The 19,873-nt window shown below is 46.3% G+C and overlaps 1 protein-coding gene across 7 annotated transcripts in view; it reads left to right on the plus strand.

The window, feature by feature from the left end:
* CCDC149 (coiled-coil domain containing 149) overlaps positions 1–19,873 on the plus strand; it is a 100,383-nt gene that overhangs the window by 46,373 nt on the left and 34,137 nt on the right. For 6 of the 7 annotated variants that reach the window (XM_059674226.1, XM_059674219.1, XM_059674233.1 and 3 more), the window contains exon 4: positions 7,538–7,645. The exons of the other annotated variant lie outside the window; for it this stretch is intronic. In XM_059674226.1, coding sequence (XP_059530209.1) covers positions 7,538–7,645 — 108 coding nt within the window. The remainder of the gene's footprint in view (positions 1–7,537; positions 7,646–19,873) is intronic. 7 annotated transcript variants of the gene reach the window in all.

The raw sequence follows: 19,873 nt of genomic DNA on the forward strand, positions 1-19,873 counted from the left end.
CGTTTTCAGGCTGGCCAAGCCTCCCCGGCGATGGAAGCTCCCAGCCTCTCCTTTTTTTCTTTTTTTCCCCTGGGATTTATTTACCTTCTATAATTGAAACTTTGTAGCCTGCAGTGGAGCTCAGAGCCGGCCAGGGCTTGGCTTCCTCCATCACCAGGGGCAACCCAAGGCTCTAGCTCCATGGCCACGGCTGGCTGAAAGCAGGTATCTGGGGTTTATTTACCTTCTATAATTGAAACTTTGTCGCTTTGAGTGGAGCTCAGATCCGCTGTGGCCAGGAAGCTTGACTTCCTCCATCACTGGAGCAACCAAGCCTCCTGCTTGCTCCAGCTCCGTGGCTGCTGGCCACAATCTTGGTTGGGTTAATTTGCATATAGTTGCTCTGGTTGGCTGGTGGGTGTGGCTTAAGGTGTAGCAAAGGTATGGTCAATTTGCATGTTTGTCTTTTATTAGTTTAGATTCTAACAAAAGGATGGGGTTTGGGCTTCAAGGGATGACAAATTGTGGGGAAGTGACTAGGAAATATATGTGGAAACTAACTGGAGATGAGGGTTATTTTAATTAGGGTTGTTTATGGTGCCCACTCTCAGTCTCGGGTGATAAGAGTCACTCTTCTTCTGGTACTGGGGCCGATAGGACATGCTCACAAAAGGAAATGTATGCCCTGCTTTCAGGCAAGCAAGGGGAGGAAGGAGAGCTCTCCGTATCTGTTGATTCTCAATTTCTTCAGCTCAAAATAATCTCTACGACAAAGTGGCATATTTTTGGAGTGACTTATTCTGATCCGCTTGCAACCATCTTTTCATTCTGACATCGGGGAGAAGAATGGTCTATGCGAATCCTTTTCTCCCGTCTCAGAGATTCAGGGCTGTCTCCTCCAACTCGCATCCTGAAACCCCCTCCTCGGGACCAGTGATGGTTACTCGGTCATTGGAAACAGGAGGCCCTAACAGTGATCGTCACTGCCAAGCATGAGGCATCATTTCTCATGAATCTCCTGTCGCTTTTTGTAAGTTGAAAGAACATATTGCATCTAGAGCAGGGGTGGGCAAACTTTTTGACTCGAGGGCCACAATGGGTTCTTAAACTGGACCGGAGGGCCGGAACAAAAGCATGGATGGAGTGTTTGTGTGAACTAATATAAATTCAAAGTAAACATCATTACATAAAAGGGTATGGTCTTTTTTTTTTAAGTTTTATTCATTTCAAACTGGCCGGATCCGGCCCGCGGGCCGTAGTTTGCCCACGGCTGATCTAGAGTGTAAACGGTGCTGACACATGTTGTGGCATTTCTAAGGGAATTGAAACAGAGGTAGAGGCTGGGATGTTGTTCTTATCCTCTGCCCTCCTAGGTTCCGTGAATGGGGGCCTGCAAATCTAACTAACAGGAGAGCGATTAACGGAAGAAAAGGCATATGATTTTATGAATATTTCATGCTGGAGTTCACAGGATGCAGTAGGACTTGGGGAGAGTTGGAGAGACTCTCATTGCTCACAGGGCGCATCTGCCCCCGTGGGAACTTCTGCAGCCAAGCAGAGGGAGCGCTGGGGTGAGAAGATCACTGGCCTCTCTGGTCCCAGGGCTCTGCCTTCACAACAGCCATCAGGGGTATCGTCTTAACCTCTGTGCAGAGAGAATTTCTGTGGGCCCCACCTTTCCCGCAGTGGGGGCTGGCCTTGGCAAAGCTTCTGCAGACATCCGTGGTAACTGGGGGTTGAGCTCTTCCTCTGACAAAGGAAGGTATGTCGGAATGGAGAGTTGTGATATCCTCTCAGCCTCAGGCCTCCTGGCTCTATTTTCATCAACTCTCTCTCCCCTCCCTTCTGCATCCCTATTTTAATAGATCAACTTCTAGCCAAAAAGAGGAACTTCAAATATATGCATTCTGCAATATATCCCACTATATTCAGCATTCCGCTATGATCAGAGCTAAAATGTCAACCGTTCCTTTCGGCCTTGGCTAGATCTGAATATTGAAAGTAGGCTTCTCTTTAAGCCTTTTCATGTTCTGCTATTCATGCTCCCACCTGCCCCAGAGGTTTAGAGAAAATAATCTCTTGGCTTTGTTTTCTTTCCCTGTGAAATCCTTCCCAGCATCTGCTACCTTCCCCTGACATTTCCTGCACCCAGAGCTGCTATTCTAAACCGATGGTCACAGAGTCCTTCCTGATAACATGGAGACAACACGCTCTGCATGGCTGATACATTACAAGCAGGTGTCCCATGTTCACTGGATGGGTTGTTACAGTGAATGTGTGTGAGTCACAGGCATTATTTTTGGCCAAAAAAATGGTGTGAACTTTTCTCCTCTATTTTGAGTGCTTTGAAATGTACCACTTCTCTTGTCTTTCTTTCTTCTTGTTCTTTAAGGTGTTAGGCACCGTATCAGAATAGTGGTTGTCTAGTTTTCAGAGTTATTGTTCAGGAGTGGAGGTGGAAGGCCTGATGAATAGGAAAGAATTGTGTGCTGACAAGTACTCCAGCCTGTGAAACGTAGAAGAAAATTACAAGTTACCTTCCCTAACACAGGACACCTCCCCACCCCAGCCTACCCCAGGGGTCAGTTTTAAAGCTGGTGTAGATTTACTGTGAACTCACTTGATTGACTATTGTTTTGCAGCCACTGTAGACGCTACTGATTTTATTTTGGTAGATTTCTTTTGAGTCAGGCTGCAGAGTAAATCATGTTTGACAGTCACATCACTGGGTCTCTGAATCGCTGTTCCCTGAAGCAGCCCTGTTCTCTGCTTTGTGTATCATTGGAGGTATATACCAGGTGCCCGCCCTGTTCTGAGGTCTAAATCCTGTGGAGCATCGCTGAGCTCAGTGCTATTCAAAGTGATGCCCAAGGACCAGTGCCCGGCTCAGGCTGCTGTTGCTGGACAAACTCAGTGCAGAAATGAAGAGGAAGTGTTCAGAAACTTTGACTGCAATCTGACAGCAGGTTTTTTTTAAAATATATTTTTATTTATTTCAGAGAGGAGGGCAGAGGAAAAGAGAAATAGAAACATGAATAATGAGAGAGAATCATTGATTGGCTGCTTCCTGCCCACCCTACGCTGGGGATCGAGCCTGCAACCCCAGCATGTGCCCTGACTGGGAATCGAACCATGACCTCCTGGTTCATAGGTTGATGCTCAACCACTGAGCCACGCTGGCTGGGCAGACAGCAGGATTTTTGAATCTAACAAACACTTGGAGTCTTGATATCTTAAATTCATTTTCCTAGTAGTTGATTTCTATTATATTTTGTAACAGTGCTGGTTTGTGATGGAGTAGAGGTAGAGAACCGGTCTTTCACCGTGGACATGTGGAGTTGTACTGACTTAGATACTGCGGTGATGCTGGTGGGTGAACATCCACCCCACCTGAGAGACTCAAGCCATTATCGATTCAAACAGGGAAGGTTAGGGCATTGCAGTTTTGGGGCAATTGTTTGTCTTTTATGAAGTTTTCACTATTACTGTTATAAGCATGTCTCTCTGAGCATCTCTTCTGCCGCTGAAGAAAAGGCAGGTGCTGTGAAGGTGGATTTTGCTGTGTGTCCTGCAGATGGGGTGCTGAGATGCCTGACCATGTGCCGGCGGCAGTGGGCCCTGGGAGGCTGCCTTCAGCCCTGGGCTCCTCCCCCTCCTCTGGGCCGGTTACTGGGCCTGGGGCATGTCCCCCTCTCTGGTGGAAAGGGATTATGCTTGCTGAGCAAATGTCTGGGAAATGTTTTGGAGTTGCATGGAGGAAAAGCAGAGGCTGCCCACCTGTGACAGTTTGTGCTGAGAAAGAAGACCTACAGGAGGAAGGGGTGGAACCAGGGAAGAACTGGAAAAAAAAATCAAGAACTGAATCCTCTGTCCACTTCATGTAGTCTCTGGGGTGAACTGCTCTCCAAAGTGGACATTTTCGATGTGATGGGGAGAGGGAGAGAGGGAAGCCAGCAGCTGGAACTTCCCCCGGGATTACCACAAGGATCTTGCTCACTCTTGCCCCTTTTCCAGGTCTTGGTTGAAAGGTGGCCTTCCCAGTGAGGCCTCTGTGGCTCTTTCTCCTGCACACTCAGTTCCCTTTGCCTGCTCAATTTTTCTCCATAGCGGTAACCATCCAACTACTGGTCATTATATAATATAATATAATATAATATAATATAATATAATATAATATAATATAATATAACATAATATAATATATCTATATATATAAAAGCCTAAGTGACCAAATGACTGAACGACCCAACAACCGGTCAACTGGTCGCTATGACGTGCACTGACCACCAGGGAGCAGATGCTCAACGCAGGAGCTTCCTTCTGGTAGTCAGTGCACTCCCCAGCCAACCTCTGGTGGCCGACCAACCTTCTGCAATCCCTCCCCTGCTGGCCAGCCCCAATCGGCCTGATCGGGACTGGGCAAGATGGCCCCTATCGGCCCTGATCACCAGCCAGGCCAAGGGACCCCACCTGTGCACAGGGCCTCTATTATAATTTGTTAAAATGCATGCTTACAAGGGTAAGGGGTTATGTGTATTGCTCACTGCTGAAGGTGCTCAATAAATATTTATTATATAAATAGACAGATGAGTAAGGAACAGTGAAGAACCAGGATCACAAAGGAGCCAACTGTGCCCAAGGAGGCATTTGGCCAGATCTTCCCAGTGGTTCCCGGTGTGGTTGAGTTGGGGCAAGTGGAAGGACATAATCAAGGGAGGCAACCAGCCGTGAGCCAGCACCTGTCTATGCCAAGCACTGTGGTAGGTGTCCTGTCTTCATTGCTCAATTTTAATATCAAGGCCCCACATGAAGTATATACGGTGACTCTGTTTTACAGATGGGGACACTCAAGTGGTTAAGAAACTCACCCAGGGTCACCCAGCTCAGTAAGTGGCAGGACTGGGATCCAACTTAGTCTTTCTGATTCCATTGATATTTCCAAAAATAGCTTGTTGATTACAATGTCCCTTGATTCTCTGTGTTCTTCCCTATAAAGTGGGAGTTAACATTTCTCATCCTTCAACAAATTTTTATCTGCTGAGAACAGAATCTGGGAGGATTGGAATGCAACGATTACAAGATAAGAGCTTTGCAAATATGTAGTAAAAACCTGAGATCACTTATTGAGTAACATCCACAAATAAGTGAGTAGAAGCCAGGGATTGGTTAAACCCAGCCCGGGGGAATGAGTGGGCTTTTTCATGCAAGGGCCCATGCCGGTATTGGTTTCAGTGTTGGTCATTGTTGTCATCATTCCAGCTCCCTCCCAGGCTGAGATCACAACCTCCAGGCTCAGCATATTGTCTCTTATTAAGAAAAATATTTATGAAATATCTACTAGCTTCTGAGGTAGATCAGTAGATAAAACAAAGTTCCTTGCCCTTCATGTAACTTCCATTTTAGCAGGGAGAAGGAGACAGGAAATAAGTACTAAGCAATAAACCAGAAAGTAAGCTCAAGTGCTGCCTGGCCAGTGTGGCCCAGTGGTTGAGAGTTGACCCATGAACCAAGAGGTCACTGGTTCAATTTTCGATCAGGGCACATGCCCGGGTTGTGAGCTCAATCCTCAGTAGAGGGTGTGCAGGAAGCAACCGATCAATGTTTCTCATTCATGTTTCTCTCTCTTCTCTCTCTCTCTCTCTCTCTCTCTCTCTCTCTCTCTCTCTCTCTCTCTCATCAATAAAAACATGTTTTAAAAAAAAGATGACAAGTGCTCTGGAAGAAAAGCAAAAGTAGTGTAAGGGAATGGGCTTGGGAGTTCAGGGTGGAGGTGGGCAGGTTGCAGTATTAGATGAAGTGGCTTAGGTTTACGTGGGCCCCCTTGATCCCATGAACTTTAAACATGGGCCTGGAAAAAGTGAAGGTGTGAACCAAGAGGTATTCTGGAGGAAGAGCATTCCAGTGAGAGAGAACAGTGCGACAGTGCTGAGCTGGGCTCATGCCTGGTATGTATGGGGAACAGCAAGGAGCTTGGAGGGGAGCTGACTTGGGTGGGGGATACCTTGAGTGTAGAGACAAAAGATGGGATATGGGAGATGAGATAAAGTAAGGAGTCAAGGATGAGCCCAGGTTTAATTTTACATTCTTTCACCTTTATTCTCTTTTGAGTACCTAGCATACCTGAGTATTCTGCAGTGTGGTAGCATTGAAGTCTTGGGAGATTTAGCCACTACAGTTACACTAGGGTCCTAATGGCTCTGGACCTGAGTTTTCTTCAGCTATAACATGAAGGGACTGTACGAGGTAATCTTTAAAATGCCTGTGTGATGATTTCCGATCGATTCCTTTCCAGGACTCATATTCTGGTTGCTTGCTTCCTTCCCTCCCTCCTTCCCTCTTTTATTCACTGTGAGTCTTTTTTTTTAATATATATTTTTTAATTGATTTCAGCGAGGAAGAGAGAGAGAATAACAAATGATGAGAGAAAATCATTGCTCAGCTTCCTCCTGCATGCCCCACACTAAGGATTGAGCCTGCAATCTGGGCATGTGCCCTGACCAGAATCTAACCGTGACCTCCTGGTTCATAGGTCGATGCTCAACCACTGAGTCACACCGGCTGGGCCATCATGAGTCTTTAAAACATTAGGTGGAACACAGGCTTCGTATAGCTGAGGAAGCAGAGAATGGAATCTCTGCCTCTCCATAGCTTGCAGTCTTCTTGCTAATGTTAGATAAGAATGCAATAAGCAAGGTGAGAATTGGAACAAATGACAGCTAGCAAAATGCAAAATAGTACCACAGAACAGGAAGCCACATGAGGCTCAGTGGAATGATAAGTTACAGGCTTAAGTGGATGAAAGCATGCCCATAGCTGGGAGAGCAAACAATTCCAAATTTGGGGAACCTGGAGAAGGGTGGGAACGTGGTAAAAGGTGCCCACATGTTACAGGGAAAGGGCAGTCATGGTGTGAGATGAAGTGGGGTTGAACAACCTCCCACACAGGCTGAGGGATCTGGGTCTGAGCAGGGTGCAAATCTTAAGGAAGGGATGACGTCATGAAGATGAGACTGGCAGGTGATTGTCCTTGTTTGGGAATAAGGTGGGAAAACCAACCCAGGAGACGTGAATTATCTCTGGACCCTGACTTTTGAAACTGTGGCACATGATGTGATCAAAATTCTGGGCATTGAAGTAGCAAAGAAAAGTTCATGAAACAAGATCTATTTGAAAGGGGGGTGGGGAGGAACAATCTAAACAAGGAAATGGAACTTTTCCTATATTGTTGACCCAGATTTTAGAATTGAACTTGATGTCCACTTGCAAGATATTTAGTGAAGAGCTCTTACATTTTTTTTACAACTTTTTTATTACTTACCTGTGAGCTATTCTGGAAACAAAGAACATCCCCAAATGGAGGTTCACGGCCAACTTCATTTCCTCCAGGCAGCGTCGGGGCCTGATGCGCACACTTGCTGCATTCATACACGCCTTTCCTCTGATGGGCTTTGTGCGGCTCAGCCGGGCTTGCACCCCAGCCTCCTCGAGCCTAATAAAGCCTCACATCTGTCCGCTCCTCCGTTTCTGATTGTATCTCCTAATGTGTTGGTATTTCCAGGCTAACCTTGTACAACTATTGAGAGACTCTCAGGACCGAAATAAACACCTGGGAGAAGAAATCAAAGAACTGCAGCAAAGGCTTGGAGAAGTCCAGGGTGACAATAAGGTACCGTGAATATTTAAAGGGAAAGGCTCTGCTGAGTAATTGTGTACCAGAGGTTACGGAGAGCACATCAGGAACGTGTAATGCATTTGCCGAAAAATTTTATCATAGATTTTTACATTTGCAGTGAAAATTCACAGTGGAGTATTTCTTACCTTTATGGCATTCCCTTTGTGTGTGCCTGTGCACGCGTATGTGTGTGTTTCGGGGTTGCTCTAAAATATTGTCCCAACTCATTGTAGAAGTTTCATTATGTTCAGCCTGGTGATGAATAACATTGTGGTTGAGGGCAAAATAAAACCCAAATGCTATACTTTCCCCCTTCTATACAAATAATGGATTTGTGGCTCAGATGATTTGGAATTATTCACATTCGGGTTTGAATTTTAAGTAGTCATCCTACTAATTATGTGCACATAACCAATTTATTTTATTGCTAAATTTGGCAATTTGTATGGAACATTGCTCAAAATCCACCGCTTGGTATTAATCAAACTCCCCTGTTGGCAACGTTAATTATAAAATATGAACTCATAAACTCCCAACTAAATGTGTGCACTCTCTCCCAGCCAAAGCTAGGAACAAAAGTACAATTGAGAAAAGGAAGAAGTGCTGAAGTTTAATTCCGTCCCCATGAACAATTCCCCATTTGCCAGATAGATTTATTTTTAACTCCCGCCGGAGGCAGCTCTCTCAACAGAGATGACCATTGGAATTTCACTCACAAAAACGACACGGTGGGGAGGGGGTGCTTTCATGGGAAATGGGTTTTAAACACGACCGACTTCCTTGACAGATTGTGGTGATGGGCAGAGCTCCTGGGAGTTGTTGGTTATGACAAGGCACCATTTTGAATGTTGTTCACTTTTTTTTTTTAATGCATGGAAGTGTCTGCTGCCCCAAGAACTCTTTCCACAACAAAAGATCAGACAGGATTTCAGGGTGCTGCTGTCTTGAGTCTCCACCGGTGGGAAGTCGTCTTTACATAGCCTCTTCTCCACTTCATCTGCCTCTAACACTTTTCATACCTCTTAGATTTAGCATGTATTTAAAAATTAGGCTCTCCTAATTCCAGTCTTGAAGTAGGGGGTTGGAAAGAATGCCAAAGAAAGGTTCTAATGAGCCAGGAACAAGCTAATCAAGGCCTCTTTACGCATCATGAAAAGGATTTGAGCTCTGTAACCTAGGTGTTCAGCCAGTAATTAAAGGCCAGCCCTTCTCTGTCACTATCTCAAGTGGTAACAGCAGGGTAAGGTTGTCTAGAGAATAAAACGAGGTGTATGCAGTGGTTTCCTGTAAGCCCACAAAATAGGACAGGAGTTTTGGAGATACAATAAACCCACGAAAGACTGAAACATTTTATAATGTGATGTTTGGATTCATGGTTCTTCTTGACTGACTGGTGTTTTTCTTCTTGAGCTACCCCACCTCCAACTTTCCTAAGTGTGCATCATATTTTGGTCACTTTTATACCTTTTAGGCAGGAGATATGTTAGGAATTGATGTTAACAACTGATATTTGAAGGAAAGAAAGGGAGGGTGTGTGTGCATGAGTGTGTGTGTGTGTGTGAGAGAGAGAGAGAGTGTATGTGTATATGTGAATGTATGTGTGTATGTGTGTATACATGTGCAAGTGTGTGTGTGAGTGCATGAGTGTGTGTCAGTGTATGTGAGAGGTGTGTGTGTGTATGTGTATGTGAATGAGTGTGTGTCATTGTATGTGAGAGGTGTGTGTGTGTCGGGGGGGTGGTCTAGGGCTTCTCTTGCTGTGACACAGGCTGAACTTCATGGTTTGCTTATGCTCTGGGTCTTTATTCCAGGAGCTGGACACATTTATCAAACATTGTTTCCCCAGCCAAGGTTTAGAATTTAGGGACTCAAATTCATGGCCTGTGAACTAATTCTCCTGCCAAAATGTGCAGGGAGGATGTTATAATGTTCAACAGACCCTGCATCTTAGTGTCCAGCCTCCCCCCTCAAAAAGGACCAATTGTGGGGAGCCCCAGGGATTTCATTTATTCTCATTGGCATCGAAAGTCCCAGGGCTGGTTTCTTGTCAGGCCCCTGTGAGTCATGGCCATCCTCCCCTTCCTCCCACCCCCAGTCATCAACTTTAAGGCCAGATCACTCATTTGATAAGGACACCAGGCATCTAGAGGAACTCAGCAGCCCCTGTTCAAAGGGGGCTGTGACCGTGTGATGGAGAATTGGTTAATCCTTCATTATTGTCATTTTATTCATCGTGTCTCTCTCTGCTCCAACCTTCTCATGGCGCTCTGGATCCAGTCCCACCTTCTTGCCATCATGCGCTAGACCTTCCATTATTTAGCTCTTGCTGATTTTCCCAGCCACATCGCTAACCGCTAATCTCCTCATCCTTCCACCCTTCAGCACTAATTCAGCGCCTTTGCTAAGCTGAACTGCTTTGTGCCTCAGGTCTTTGCACCTGTTGTTTGCTTGTCTGGTACACTCTTCCCCTTTGCTTCCCTTGCAAACTCCTGCTCATCTTTCATGTCATAGGTCAAATGCAGCCTTCTCTACCTCTTAGGAGCAGGCCCACAATGCTCTGCTCTCTCCCCTCTGCTTCCACTTGTGGGGTCCCCCTACTCCCACGAGTAACTAAGCTCTTTGCAGGCCAGATTCCTGACTGGTATACTACCCTATCCCTAGGAATTAACATTCTTAGTTCCTAATCAGTAGACATTATTTGATAAATCCTTATGAAGGAATGGAATGGAATAAATGAATGAGTGAATGAATGAAATGAACGAATAAAGGGAGGGAAAAGAAGAGCAAAAACGTTCAAAAAAGGAAAAAGAATACAAGAAAATAAGTGGACTCACTGTCACTCTGGTTGTCAATAGTAACTCTCTTCATGGGGTGAGGAACAGTTTAGAAATTTGGAGAAAGGAGCTAGAAAAGCAAATCATTTGTTTCCTCAGAGGAAAACAACAAAACAAGACAAACCCAAGGCCTGAGATCTGGGGAAGGCCCGTGGAGGGCAGAGGGTTTGATGCTGAGCCGTGGTGGACGTGGTGGACGCAGGTAAGGTCCTGCTCATTGGCCAGCTCAAGAGCCGAAGCCTGTTAAAGTCTAGAAGACTTAATGACTGCTGCTGTTAGTCCCAACTCCCCACTTTCCAAACAGAGGGCTGACGGAATCCTTTTATGAGTGGCCATTAAAGTGGAAGATTTTTATCTCCCAGTTGCCATTTTAACTGATGACCCTCATCCATATTTGGGAAGCCCAGCTTCTGGGTGTTAAGTACATTTAAGAAACAAGGTGATAGGAAATGACTTGCCTTGGATATTTTAAGGTAGACTAATTTTCCCATTTGTTCAGCTAGAGCCTGTAACCCCATGTGCCATAAAGCATTTTCAAACAGCCTCTTGAAAGATTTGTTGCCACCCTGGCTTACAAACAGCTTAGCACTCCTGTGGGGTTGGGGGCAGGGTTCTGGGACAATGGCGGTCCTGTGACCAAACACCCGCTGCCGTTCCTCTGAACAGTGCCCAAGAATTTCCCGGGGCTCCCAGGTGGACATACACCCCCAATCCAAACCAGATGAAAGGTGCAAGGTGGGAAATCTACTAGATACCCTCCCCTGCCTTGATAATTCTAGTTCTGAAAGGTTAACGACGAAAGAGGAGGCCTGTGGGGCTAGGAGGACACCCCCCTATAACCCCCCCCCCCACCAAATCACCCTGGGAAACTTGGTGTGTCAGTCTATAAGGAATAAGGACCAATTCATGATGTGGAAAGACCCAGCGGCCCATGCGGGCCTCAGGTCTGAAAGCAGCCCACTGAGGAATGGCTGCTCCCCTTCCTGCCCTAGGGTCTGCTGGCTTCCTGGTCCGAGCATTAGGAAAAGTGCAGGATCAGGGGAAGAGGACCTGGAGGAAGAAGGAGGATTCTGAGAATGTAAGGATTAGTAAGAGTCCATCAACAAAGCTAGCAGAACACATCTGAATCGCCAATATCCAAAGGTGAGCGGGTGGGCCAGCTGGGTCTCTAAAAGAGGAAGCCTGGCTGGTTTCTCTTTGCTGATTTCCACAATGTAACTACTGATGCCATGACAAATGTCAGGCTCCCCAAGTGACATCACCGACCTTGGAGTTGGAAAGATTGGCCACTCCAGAAAGAGCCAGCTCCAGCCTGCCCCTGGTTCTGCCAAGTGGCGTAGTGTAGGACAGCAGGTCTTTGAATAGTGGTTCGTTCAACTTCATTTTATTATAAAATTAATGAGAAAAAAATTGATTCCTGGCTGGGGCCACTGTCCACATGGAGTTTGCATGTTCTCACCATGCCTACATGGGTTTTCTCTGGGCACTCAGATTCCTCCCACGTCCCAAAGATGTACACATGAGAGTCTACACTGTCCCAGTGGATATAGGGGGTGATGTACCCTGAGATGGAAGGGCATCCTGTCCAGGTGAGTCCTGTCTTGCACTCTGAGCAGCCAGGATAGGCTCCGGCCACCTTGACCCTGAACTGGAATCAGTGGGCTGGAAAAGAACTATCTTCACTTGTTTCTATTAATCTTTCTTAAATGTATGTGTAGTTCATGTTTATTTCAATACTTTGGGTCTTTATTTAGAAATTTGGTGATGTTTCTGTGACCAGAAATAGGCTGTAGGAACTTGACTCTTGTTTATATCCATTAATCTATGATAAAATTAGTTTCGCTATACGTCGTTTCGCTTAAAGTCAGTGTCTAGGAACCTATTGATGACCTTGAGGACTCACTCTGTAGTGCAATAGGTCCATCTTTGGAAATGTTTAGAGACAGGTTTATGTTCTAGCTCTGTCAGTTATAGTCTCTGTGGCCTTGGGCAAGTGAGTGTTCTCTCAAGGCCTCAGTTTCCTCATCTGTAAAAAGGGAATAATAATACCTCTGATGGAATTGTTGTCAGGTTTCATCATTCACTCATGAACACATAATTGGGGCCTTGTTATGTGTTGATTCATGCTCTAAGTTTTAAGGAAACATAAGGAATAACAAAGACAAGGTACTCGTTCTCACAGAGGTTATGTTCTAGTTGGAAAGACAGACAGTAAGAAAATAAAATAGACAAGTGAGGTCATTAGACAGTGGTTAGTGCTGGGGAAAAAGAGAAAGCCAGAAAATTTTAATGATTGTGTGTGTGTGTGTGTGTGTGTGTGTGTGTTTGCATGCAATATTAAGTGTTTGTAAAGTGTGTAGCATAGTGCTTGACACCCGATAAGCACTCCACAAGGGTAAACATTGCTGGTGTGTTTAGCACGACACAGACCCAGATCAGCTTAGAATCCTCTTGATTTCCACCAGAAATCTTTCCAGGTCTTTCTTCCCATGGATCAACTGTTTCCAGGGGACTGGGTGTGCGCCTTCCCACGGAGACAGAGACGGGGACAAGAAGCCCGGCAGATGACCCCCCAGAACTCAGCCCTCCTCATCACCACTCCCGACTTTGCCAGCACCAGCTTTACTGCTTTGGGGAAGAGTTCTGGAAGCTTCCTTGCATTTTGTGTGCCCCTAGCGCAGGGGTTCTCAACCGGTGGGTTGCAACCCCTTTGGCAGTCAAACGACCCTTTCACAGGGGTCGCCTAAGACCAGCCTGCATATCAGATATTTACATTACGATTCATAACAGTAGCAACATTACAGTTATGAAGTAGCAACGAAAATAATTTTATGGTTGGGTCACAACATGAGGAACTGTATTTAAAGTGCCAGAAGATTGAGAACCACTGCCCTAGTGGAATAAGCACCTAATAGATACGCCAGGAGCCGCAACTCATGTTCCCGTGGAGACAGCCAGCAGCTGGTCTTCTTGTCCATTGGCTTTTGTTTTTCTTCATTTGCAGAGTCTGGCACCTTAGTGCAGAAGAACCATAGGGCGGTGCGAGGTTTTCCAAAGCAAGAAGGTTCAGGGGGCAGCGCTCCTGATGGGCGCATGTATTTGCACTTCCTGAGCCCCGCTGCCAGCTTAAATGGAGCTGTTTGTGACATTCCATAAACCCCAGGTTTCGCCCTTAATAATGAGCTTTATGTTGCCCCAGCTGACGTCTTTCAGTGCCTCTGTTTTATCTGGTGTTGGCACCATAAAACAATGGAGCCCTTCTGTGACCGTACCTCTACTGACGTGGGACTTTGAATAGATCCAGTGAGGAAACCAATTAAGTCAAAGCCACGAGCCAGTAAAGACAGACCAGTGAGCATGCAGGTGACTAATTAAAGTAGACTTCACTAAAAAAAAAAGAAAAGAGAGGAAACAGAGCTCGGCTGTGGATGTTTGTCACGGTCCAGGATGAGGGGCCAGGGAGCTCTTTGTAAACAGTTTCTCTTGATGCTTAAAGCTCAGAGTTGTCTTGTCCTGTGGAAACCCCAATGAAGAGGGTGCTCTATTGGAAAGCTCACACCTCAGGGCATTACAGAAACTACAGAGAACTGAAATGAGGGATAAGAGCCCTTCCCTCGCTCCAGCCACATCGTATCTCACTCGAACTGGGATCTTGACTGTGAACTACAGGTAGTGCTCAGCTGGGTCAGCGAGCAACTGGACTGGTTCAGCATCCCCTAATGTTTTATTAGCAAATGAGTTATTTGCATTTGGTCTCAGAGACCATCTTTGAGCCTGCCCTGGCTTATGTGAGCTTGTAGCCTGGATGGCCCATGAGACCAATACAGCACAGTTTTAGACTTTAATCCCTTAGACCATATGTTGTAATTACACTTCTTAGTAGAGAACTGGTTCTGAAAGAGATCTCTGCCCAAGACTGATCTTATAGTAACCATGCCCAAAGTCTACTAAAGTAAAGAGAAATTGAAGCAGCTTTCACACTATTTGGTGGGATACTAAAGATTGTGGCTCTGGGAGCAGTGTGTATTGAATTGTCTGAAGGTCGTTCAGGGCCTTCCTAGCTGTGTGATCTTGTGTCAGTTGCTTGACTTCTCTGTGCCTTAGTTGTTTTCATTGGTACAGTGGAGATAATAGTAGTACTTGCCTTATGGCAGGTGGTTCAGTTCATTTCAACACATCTTTATTGGGAACTTGACTATATGCTTTGGGGATAGGACAGTAGTGAGTCCCTGCTTTCATGGGGCTTCCATTCTAGTGGGGACTGATGGACAGTAAGCAAATAAATATTGATATCATTTGTTGGGACTGACCAGCAGATCCTGAGTGATGGATGAATGATTACCCTGACACACATTTCTGTGGAAGAGAGGGCTAAGGGACCGCCTGGCTAAAGGAACCAGACAGATCCATTCACCTGCCTCCTTAGGCTTTTATTGTAGTAACAGCTTGAATTAAAATTAATTATTAGATACTAATAGCAGGGTAAGCATCCTTGAGAGGACACATGCGTCTGTAGTGTCTTTAAGCAAGGATGTTTTGAAGTCTAAATATAAAGATTCCAGTAAAACACCCGGGGGCTCAGACTTGTTTGGAAAAATCAAGTCATGGCCTCCCACCTTCGGCAAGGTCCCCCGAGAGGCCCCCAACCTTTCGGAGATTCCCCCTTACAGACTTTCCAACCAAGTCCCGTGCTTCCCCACAATCATATTTCCCAGATTCTGAGATGCACAGCTTTCACATGTGGATACCTCTGACCTAGTCAGTTGCCAATGTAGTTACGATGGGCACTTTGTATTCTTTTTAGAGGTGCATAATGGTGGGTCTCAAAGTTGATAGAGACTTAACGTTTGATGAAATACACTAGACCCTCCTTACCTGCGGTTTTGCTTCCCACAGTTTCAGTTACCTGTGGTCAGTTATGGTCCAAAAACATTAAATGGATAATTCCAGAAATAAAAAAATTAATATATTTTAAATTGAATGCGGTTCTGAGTATCAGGGTGAAATCTCCAGCCATCCCACAGGGACATGAATCATCCCTTTGTCCAGAGTCTCTGCATCACATACACTCCCCACCCATCAGGCACTTAGTCGTCATCTCGGCTATCAGATCCTGATGTCACAGTGCTTGTACTTAAGTCACCTGTAGTTGACTTACTAATGGCCTCAAGTGACAAGAGTATGATGCTAGCAATTTGGATATGTCAAAGAGAAGCTGTACACTGCTTCCTTTAAGTGGAAAGGTCTGTGTATATAGGAAAAACCATGGTACATGTAGAGTTTGGTACTATCCGAAGTTTTGGGCATCCCCCAGCAGTCTTGGAATGTTTGCCCCTCAGAGAAGGGGCACTGCTGCACGACGTACCATGTCAGAAGATGCTAAGTAAGTGCTACATCAGTGGTTCTCAACCTTCTGGTCCTTTAAATACAGTTCCTCATGTTGTAACCCAACCATAAAATTATTTTCGTTGCTACTTCATAACTGTAATGTTGCTACTGTTATGAATCGTAATGTAAATATCTGATATGCAGGATGTTCTTAGGCGACCCCTGTGAAAGGGTCGTTTGACAACCATAGGGGTCGCGACCTACAGGTTGAGAACCGCTGTGCTAAGTAAAACACAGACTGTGTAGAGTGCAGCCTGGTGGAACGAGGGCACTGTTTATATTGGGAAGGCATATCTATCTAATCACGTGTAGCTCTGAAGGAACCATGGTGGGAGGTGGTCACATAACCGGGAGAAGAGGTGAGGAGATCCTGTAGGTGGAGCTTAGGGTGGTAGAGGCCCAGCTTGGGGCCAGTGAGCCTTTTGTGAGGATGAAACAGCAGAAGTTATACAAAGCACAGAACACACGCCACGGTGGGGGCACTGTGCAGTATTGTTGTTGTTGTGGAGGGAGGCAGCATAGCAGAAACTCTAGGACCCTAGACGGCCAGGGTTCCATGCCTGGCCCTGCCATTGGTGAGGTCCAATGTGGGCAAGTTACTCTGTCTGTGTGTCTCAGTTTCTCGCCTGAAATGAGGATAGTATCAGCACCTCGTAGGGTGCTTGTTGGACTTAATGGGTTAACATGTGTAAGCACCCAGGACAGGGCCAGTTCTGTGTGTGTGTTTGCTCTGAGTGTTAAGACTGAAACCTTGGGTGAGGGCTGCTCCTGAGCTGAGCAGGTCCTGGGTGAGGAGACCTGGCTTCAGAGCCCCCTGGGGGTTCTCAGCCATAGAGAGGGGAGGACAGTGTCTGCCTCCTGGAGTTGTGGGAAGCATCAAATGAGAGGTCCCTGATTTAAGGAGCACTTGAGGCCCCTGGGAGAGCCAGACACTGCTCTGAGTGCCGAGCTATTTCGGCACAGATGACAGGCAAGGCTCCTGTTGGGGGGCAGCTGACAGTGGGGAGCGCACACGCAGGTGAAGGCGGTCATGTCTGTGAGTACGATGAAGACAGCAGGGCAGGGAGGTGAAAGGAAGAGTACCTTGCAGGTAAAGAGCTTCTGTGATGGTGTCCAAGGAAGACGTGTCCGAGGAGGTGGCATTTAATCTTAGACCTGAAGGAGACAAAAGGATGGGCTCTGGGCAGACATGTGGGTGGGCTAATCCAAGGGCAGGGGACATGCAAAGGCCCCGAGGCAAGCAGGAGCCTGGTGTATTTGAGGCACAGGGTGGCTGAAGAACAGAACAAGGGAGCGTTAGCCATGGGGTTGGAGGTGGGCTGGGAGCAGCTCATTAGCCTTCTAAGGGCAGAGGCATTCATTCCGGTGCAGTGAAAAGCCACTGAAAGCATCATGTGAAGGAAACTTCTAGCATGTTGTTCGGCCCAAATTGGGTGCTCATTAGCTGGGCAACATCGATATACACTAATGAATGTGTGCACGGTGATCTCCAGAGCCCTGGAGAGAGAAAGTGAAAACTGCTGGGTCTGTGTTGTTCTTTTGTGTGTGTATTTGTGGTTTTTGTTTGTTTGTTTTTTAAGTGACAAATGCTTCTGTTTAAAGCTAGAACTGGACTAGAAATTTGGTCTCTGGTATACACAACAGAGTTGCCCACGTGGGACCTTTTACGCTCTCGTGTTCAGTTTTACCGAGGGTCTCTCAGAAGTCAGGGCAGCAGGAGAGGGTGTGGAGAAAAACAACAGGAAAAGTAAAGCTAGTCAGGGCCTTGTTAATTAAGCTGCCTGGCACAGCACTCTGCCCAACGAATGTTTAGTAAGTGCCTTTCGGTGCTGACCTCTTCCCAGGTGAGCTGTTTGCATCCGTGTACAGGATTGGGGGTGAGGAAGGGCTAGCATCTGCATCCTTCAACAGTTCTCTCATCTGACCCTCCCAGTAACCCTGGCAAATAGGCACTTTATACAAACTGTAACCAGACTAACTGTGACTGGGGATTTCACTTTCAGAGCTCTACACCAACAATACAAGTCAAGTCAACAGCGAGAGTTACATCAACATTGGTCCTTGCCTTATAGCAGCGATTTTCAACCTTTTTCTTCTTGTGGCATGCATAAACTAATCACTAAAATTCTGAGGCACAGCAAAAAAAAAAAAAAAAGATTTTTCTGATCTGACCCCCAAAATAGGTATAATTTTGATTCATTCACAACGGGCAGCTATTATTGTGTTGGCTGTTGTCATTTTTTTATTTGACAACCGAAGGGAAAGGAGGTCACTGCCCCTGACTACATAGTCAGGTGTTGCATGTTGTAAATATTCTTGCAACACACCGGTTGAAAATCACTGACTTATATCTTCATATTGAGAAGACGGAGGCCCCGGAGTTGGAGTTGTGCGGTGTACAGGCTGGGCAGCCATTTATAGCTGCGCTATCTACAGGGTCGCTTTAGCCTTAGTATAGACTGAATGTGCCCCCATGAGAGTCATCTGTTGATGCCTAATCCCAGTGTGATGGCATTGGAGGTGGGGAGGTTAGATCATGATGGCAGGGCTCTTACCCTGGGATTAGTGCTCATAAAAGAGACCCCAGTGAGCACTTTCGCTCCCTCGGCCACGTGAGCAAACAGCCACCCATGAACCAGGAAGCAGGCTCTCACTAGACACCAAGACGGGGGGCACCTTGATGTTGGAGGTCCCAGCCTCCAGAACAGTGTGAAATGCGTGTCTGTGTTTGTTAGCCCCCGAGTCTATGATATTCTGTTATAGCCGCCAGAATGGACTAAGATAATTCCCATTTTTAAAAAAAAGTCCCCTGGGGCCCAGTGAGGTTTGATGGCTGCTGAAAAGGTGACTAGATCAGCAGAAGCAGGATCTGAGCGCAGATAGCACCTGGAGAGGAGTGCCTGCTCCTACCCCTGGCTGCCCCTCACTGTCTAGGAGGGGAGATGGATTCAGGCAGATGACAGGAGGGGAGAGAGAATGGTGAAGGCTGTGAGGGATGAAGCCTGAGAAGAGATCAGGGAAGGAGGGGGTCATTCCGAGCCAGGGGCCTTGAGGAGGACCGGAGTTTGAGTGGGGAGTAGGACTCAATGGGCGGGTGGGGGATGGGCACCTAAGAGCCATTCAGCCCCTTCATTTCAAGTCCCTTCAGCCACATTCCAGCTGCAGCTGCGCCTCATCCATAAGCTGACGACTCACACCCATAATTCATTCATAAATGTTTATTTCCATCTAAGTCACCAAATGAATGCATCCGCTGATGGCAGTGGGCGCACGCCTAGGGCACTGAGCCACGTCCAGGGCTGGCTCTGGGAGGCGGGCTGAGCAGCTCTGACCCTATGTTTGTGGGAATTAAGTGCCCAGAGCAGTTGCTTCCTGGCCTTTTCCAAGAGGAGAAATCATCATCGCCTGTGGTCTACAGATAAGGCTGGTGTGGGGGCTCTGCTTTCTCCAGCTGGGGGCCTTTGTGGGGAAACTTACATGGAGGGTGACAATGGCCATCATCCCGATGATAGTTGTAACAGCAGCTCACATTATGGAGCACTTTTTCCGTTCCAGGGGCTGTGCTAAGTACCGCAGAAAAATTCCATCTTCTCTCATGTAGGATTAGGTTCTGAAGTCAGCATGTGAGAGGCAGGAACTTGTGTCTAGACAAAATTCCCCTGATGGACTCTTAGATTGTCCGTAAAGTTCAGGGCACATGGCCATGTGTAGAGCTGAACAGTGGTATTCTGTATAAATATGAACAGTATGATTTTGCCTGCCTCTCCGTCCGGGACACTGAAAGCTGGGGAGGGTAAAGTCACCCAATTTTTAAAACTTTTATTTCTCTCTCAGTCTTTCTTCTCTATCTCTCTCTTACTCTTCTTCCCCCTACCCCATCTTTTTTTGCCAAACACATATATTTGAATTCCCTAAGTTAAATGTGTATTTAATAACAGTAAGAAGCTATACTATTGATGCCATATTTTTACAGTGAAGGATGCTAAGGCTCAGAGACATC

Source organism: Myotis daubentonii, chromosome 1, assembly GCF_963259705.1.
Source record: "Myotis daubentonii chromosome 1, mMyoDau2.1, whole genome shotgun sequence".
Lineage (NCBI taxonomy): Eukaryota > Metazoa > Chordata > Mammalia > Chiroptera > Vespertilionidae > Myotis > Myotis daubentonii.